The 6334-nt window shown below is 39.9% G+C and overlaps 1 protein-coding gene across 1 annotated transcript; it reads left to right on the top strand.

Annotated features, from left to right (window-relative positions):
- The first annotated feature begins 1187 nt into the window (after positions 1–1187).
- On the top strand, positions 1188–4837 carry LOC133420794 (serine protease 27-like). Its single transcript, XM_061710618.1, has 6 exons — positions 1188–1303; positions 2184–2204; positions 2412–2580; positions 2994–3244; positions 3332–3471; positions 4029–4837. Exons 1-6 carry the CDS (start codon positions 1252–1254, stop codon positions 4416–4418), a joined length of 1023 nt encoding a protein of 340 aa, XP_061566602.1. The 5' UTR covers positions 1188–1251; the 3' UTR covers positions 4419–4837.
- The last annotated feature ends 1497 nt before the right edge of the window (positions 4838–6334 follow it).

Genomic DNA, 6334 nt, shown 5'->3' on the forward strand with positions numbered 1-6334 from the left:
GGACGGTCTGGCATCTCTTTACATGGGTTGATTCCTCTAAAACATTGTGTCTGTGGCAGTGTCTGTTTGAATGGAGTTGACACTCTCCGGAATAATATTGCAGAGAAAACAGACCAATTTTGACTGGAGTTGGTGGGGCTTGCTTTTAAAAACAGAGACACCAGGGTAGAGTGTTTGGAGTTGGATTATTTTATAACTGAATTTCTAATTTTTGCAGTTTATTTTTTTCTGTTGGCCTTGTTAAGGGAAACCTCTAACAGGCCTTGGGTTTGTAGCCAATAGTTCTCGCTAAGTCTGAGATTATTATCCTCATTTGAAAAGCCATATGAAGAGATGCACATCACCAAGACCGCCCTGAAAGACATCATTTAAATACATGTTTGCTTTAGTTTTTTTACTGCTTTGAATTTTTTATTCATTTTATTGTTAGATCTAGTTTGTTTTTTAAAGGGGCTAGACTGGGATGATCTCCAAACCCGGGGTCCTACTGCTGTGGGGTTATTCAACTACCTTAGCAACCTCAATCCTGATCAAAAGGAGGTCCACCCAAACTTGTAGCTTTCTGTGTGTATCATTTGGGTTGAGAAGACCCTTTAAAGTTCTCCTCCAATCTACAATCCAGTGGATCCTTATGGTGCCAAGTGCAAACCCCCTGTCTGCAGGAAGGTGGTCGTTCGGACAGGTAGTAGGCCTCTCTCCAGGTTTGGATCTCTACTGAGGCTACGATATTCCTGATTCGAAACAGGTGCTTAGGTATACTTATCTGGACCCTTACCTTGGACCAACAAACCCCCTAGGATAACCAAGAGACTCATAACACTAATATGGTTTAATAAATGGGATCCAGCATTTTTTGGACTCATTAGATTCAACTATTGAAAGAAAATCTCAACTCTTAGAGCTAAAAGCAATACATTTGTTCATGAGTGGGTGACAGCCTTCTCCAGTAAACGTCTCACTACTATTGAAAAAGTACCTTGCTAACTCTGAGTAGAAGTGCAAAATCATGCTGTACTTTTTACACAGTACAGGTAAATGACTTGGATGAATTTACATATTTTGTGTTAACACGATGCACACAAGCACCTTGAAAAACATGTTTGACCTGATTTAATATGGCTCATGTTTGTTGAGGTCAGTGCATTCAGAGAAAAAAAAACATTCAACATAAGTGTGACGTTGTGGGTGGAGCTGAGCATAGCAGCTGGTGTATTTAATGTCGGACACTTGATGTATGAGACATAGTTGAAAATGGCTCTCAAACAGATTGTGAGTGGGTTTTTTACCATTCTACTATGCCAAGGTGAGGAAAAATATTCTTATTTCTTATTCTGTGAACATGATTTTATGATTGATCAGATTATCTGTTGATGCACAACTGACACTAAAACTGTGTCTCTCAGAGCAATTTTAGGAATCTCACATCAATCTTGCAAAATGTATGATTTATGTTCAGAATGTTGAGAATGTAATTAAATGTTATCCACCGGTTTTTAAAGAGTAAATACAATGTCCATTCTGCAAAAGATGCTATACTGTAGTATGTCAACAACTTTTTGGTTCCTACACAATGATTTGACTCTTTTAATGAAGTGACCTCTTTTAAATACTTGAACCATCGTTTTACTCTGGATGGCACTACCTTACCCTACAGCGCTGCTGTGAGGAATGTTTTCTAATGCAATCTTAAAACATACCTCCAGGACATGGTTTACCATTTTAGCTGGTGTTGATGTCAGAAAATAAGGAATGCTGTAAAAACAAAAGTGCAAAAGTAACCCAATGGTTTTACACATCAGAGACTTTTTTGCTATTTTCTTTTGTTTGGTTTGGTTGGTTGGTTTTTTAGGTGTCCCTTTTTTTACCTTTTTTTTTAAAACCATATCAGCAAGACTACTCAGATTTGATAGACTTTTTAAAGTTTTTGTGGCTCTAGTGGCCCTTTATTCAAGTTGCAGACAGGAAGGGGGTAGAGAGAGAGAATGGGGATGACATGCAGCAAAGGTGCAGAGACCGGGATTCCAACCTGTGATTGCTGCAGGACGACTGTAGCCTCAGTATAGGAGCCGCTTATTTAAACCACTGTGCCACTGAGCAGCTCAGATTTGATAGTCTGACAATATTTTGAAGCATCACTAATGCCACAAATGAAAGTTTAACTGGTTTTTCTGTGGTTTTTTCAGGTTGTCTTTCTCAGCCTCTGGGTAAGCATCACAGGACAATTAGAGATAATACAATTTATAAAAGACGAATCATAAATAAATATCATCATATCATTCATATTATTCATGGTTTATTTATTGATAGTGGAAGGCTCACAACCTTTTCCATGGGTAAAACAGCACAACTTATCTGAGTTAAGAATAAAAGTTCAACTACTGCTGTTTTAGCGTCTGTCATCTAACTTTTAGCAAAATGTGGCATGCGCGGAAGCAGCAGCAACCGCATCGTGGGAGGTGAGGATGCATCTCCAGGAGACTGGCCCTGGCAGATCGCCTTATACACCTATGGTACTTTCCAGTGTGGCGGGTCGTTGATCACAGACCAGTGGGTGCTGACGGCTGCTCACTGCATAACAAGGTAAGGAGCCACCGGTACATAGAGCTTGATGATAATGATGAGGATGATGATGAGCAAAATAATGCACATAGTGACTCCTGATGCTACAGTTAACAACACAATTTATTGGGATCAGCACTTCTTCCCTGGAAATGGTGAAAGTACATTATCAAACAAAAAACTCTTTAAACTTTAATAATTATGTTCCAAATATTTCACTGGTACCACACATTATTTCTTATAAAATACATTTCACACAACACATTTTGTCCTATTGCCACCTTAAAAAATTCAGATAACAAGTTATGATAATCATAATTGAAAAAACCCTAGCATGATTTAACGCAAGAGAATAAGCTAAAATCCAGGAATAGTGAGAACAGTGTGAGCAAATCTAAATCTATTAACTTTTTTTTTTTTGTCTTGTCTTGTAGCTCTGATGTCGACAATGCAGAAGTCCATTTGGGTGTCAACAGCCTCGATTCTGATGGAGTGGTTGTACAACTGGAAAGTGTTGTCTGCCATCCTGATTATGACTCGGATAACTTTAATAATGACATTTGCCTTCTGAAGCTCGTGGCTCAGGTCAACTTCACAGACTACATCCAGCCAGTCTGCCTGGCCTCAGAAGACAGCACTTTTTATGACGGGGACCCCACCTGGGTCACTGGGTTTGGTGCCACGGGTAAGTTACAAATCACTCACGCTCTTTTAAAAATACGGCTCATTGATTTCACTTCAAAAGTCTAACTTGTACACTCTATTTGGTTAGAAATACGTTCAAACACCCTGCAGGAGGTGGAAGTGCCCATTGTGGGGAACAAACGATGCCAGTGCAACCTTCCACAGTTCACCATCACAGACAATATGGTGTGTGCTGGACTGGAGGATGGAGGAAAGGATTCATGTCAGGTGATTACTTTTTGGATAGTTTTGAGTAATGTCTTGTTGATGGATGGGTCAATATACCTTTAGAAAAAGGAAGATTGGGCAACCAGTCAGTGGCGCCACCAGGTGGCCAGGGGTGGCCACGGCCCTCCCTACAAATTTGCTGGCCACCAAAAAAAAAACACTCGCCGATCACATAGATTCTATCATCAGTTATGCGTTTCATCCCAAATCATTTGGGCCAAATGCATACCTGTAGCCGTTTCTTTAAGTATTTCTGAGCCTGTATACTACAACAGTATAATAAAATCCTGTAATGATGGCTTTTAGTTTTGGTGTCCACCCCAAGAATTTAAGTGGCCCCATCTGGCCACCTCTATGAACATTTTTTGGAGGTGCCTCTGCAACCAGGAGTATGTGAACTTTATTATTGCAACCCAACAGGTCTACTCCATGAACTTTATTCACTAATGGAAAAAATATTTTAATTCACTTCTTGGCGATACATAAAATTCCCACAAGAAGAGATTTTATGAATGTTATGAAAGTTGGAATGATTAAAACACCCATCATTTTTGCAGGGAGACTCAGGCGGCCCCCAGGTGGTCCAGAAGGACAACATGACCTGGGTCCAGGCTGGTGTTGTGAGCTTCGGTGAGGGATGTGCTCGCCCTGATAAGCCTGGGGTCTATGCCCGAGTGTCCCAGTACCACGAGTGGATCAGTGACACCGTCACCGGCATGAGTCCAGGCTTTGTCACTTACATGTCCCCATACTGGGACAGAGATGAGTTCTTCTTTTGCCCAACATACACAACGCCATACATGCCTTACACCACGCCATACATGCCTTACACCACTGACGACAGCATATTTGGCAGTGGTGAAAACCTGAGCCACTTCACTCACTTCATCTCCCTCTCAGTCCTTGCTCTGCTGCTTCATGTTTTCGTTGAGCGTGGTGGAATGTAAATGAAGCCCGCTGACTCAAGTAACGTGGCAGGCTTCTCTTTAACTACTCAATTTTATGATATGTCACCACAATTCAAGAGGAAGCACTTGCACATGTTTATTCGAGATTAACATTTTATTAGAAATGAATGAAAGGTGAGGGGAGATGATACAGTATGTCATGTTGTACTAAAACAATCAAAACTTGCTTATTTTATTCTAGCCAGTCCTTCAAATCAATCTTGTATCACAAGAAAGAGCAACTGATGTGTAAATTGAATCAAAGCTAAAGATCTGAATTTATGATTTTCATTAGTAAATCAAAGGTTTTCAGTAATTCCAGAATGTGTAATGATTGATTATCTCACATGTGAAGTAATTCATGACTTTGAGTTTCCACACGTTTATGATTAAAAACATATTAAACTACTTTAAAAAGGGCATTGGTATTTTTACTTATTTATTGTCCTATTTCACTCCAGGAAAAGCTGGTATTGTATTTATTCATTTATCAGTTGGAAAGAGGAATTGTGAACATAATTTAAAATACCTAGAGCAAGCAACGAAGGCATCCCACGGACCAACAAAAGATTCAAACCTCTAGGTAAGGCAGAACATTAAAGTGTTGGTATGTGTATGCATTATATTATATCCAATTGCTTCAGTCGATCTTGAATCACAGTTTTTTCATAGCAATAAATTCAAAATTAGTAAAAAAAGGAAAAGTGGACAAAATTCACAACAACAATATTGACTAGAAAATTTCAAGAAATTTTGATATGGGCATGCCCTACTGCCCATTCGTCCCCTCTTGCTGCTTTGGTTTGGGGCTGTAGTGGTTGTGTTCGGGGTGGTTCTATGTCAGTTTGAGGTGTTTACGGTTGTATTGCATTCATTCCTGTGCTCCCAATAGCTATCAATGGGGTGCGCTTTTTGGCGTCTAGCGTTGCCACGGTAACGCTTTTGACTGAGAAAAGTAATTCCCATCGAGGCACGATGGAGACGCATCTAACGATGTATGCCGTGCATGGGTGCACGTTCCGGTTCAGGCTATGTTAACGGATAGATTTTTTTTTTAACATGGTAAAAAAAAACATCCGAATGAATGGCCTGGATTTTGACATAAAATTTCCTTAAATCCCAGCTTCATGAAATTTGAATATGTTGAAGTCCACAGCGTGCCGAGTCGGGGAACATTTATACGATGTCTCTACGATAATGTGTTGCCTAGCAACAAGCATCCAAAGTCAAATGAAAAAAAAAAAAAATGAAAGGTCAATATCGCAAAAACGGTAATAATTAGCATAATGAGGTTGTAGGGTCTGTTAGTGCCAATCGGGCTGAGTGTTTGAAAGTTTGAACGATGTCTCTACGATAAAGTCCGTCCGAGCAAGAAGCGTCCGAATTTTCGCCTTTTTTTTTGCTTTTTGGCATCTAGCGTTGCCATGGTAACACTTTTGACTGAGAAAAGTAATGACCAGCGAGGCACAATGGAGACGCATCTAACGATGTATGACATGTATCCGTAAACGTTATGGTTCAGCCTACATTAATGGATAGGTTTTTTTTTCACCATGGTAAAAAACCCCATCCGAATGAATGGGGCCATTTGGCCTGGATTTGGACAAAAAATTTCCTTAAATCACAGCTTCATGAAATTTGAATATGTTGAAGTCCACAGCGTGCCGAGTCGGGGAACATTTGTACGATGTCTCTACGATAACCTGTTGCCTAGCAACAAGCATCCAAAGTTGAACTGAAAAAAAAAAAAAAAAGAAAGGTCATTATCGCAAAAACTGTAATACTTGGCATAATGAGGTTGTACGGTCTGTTAGTGCCAATCGGGCCGAGTGTTAGAAAGTTTGAACGATGTCTCTACGATAAAGTTCAGCGGAGCAATACGCGTCTGAATTTTCGCCTTTTTTTTTGCTTTTTGG

The sequence above is a fragment of the Cololabis saira genome, chromosome 20 (genome assembly GCF_033807715.1).
Source record: "Cololabis saira isolate AMF1-May2022 chromosome 20, fColSai1.1, whole genome shotgun sequence".
In the NCBI taxonomy this organism is placed as follows: domain Eukaryota; kingdom Metazoa; phylum Chordata; class Actinopteri; order Beloniformes; family Belonidae; genus Cololabis; species Cololabis saira.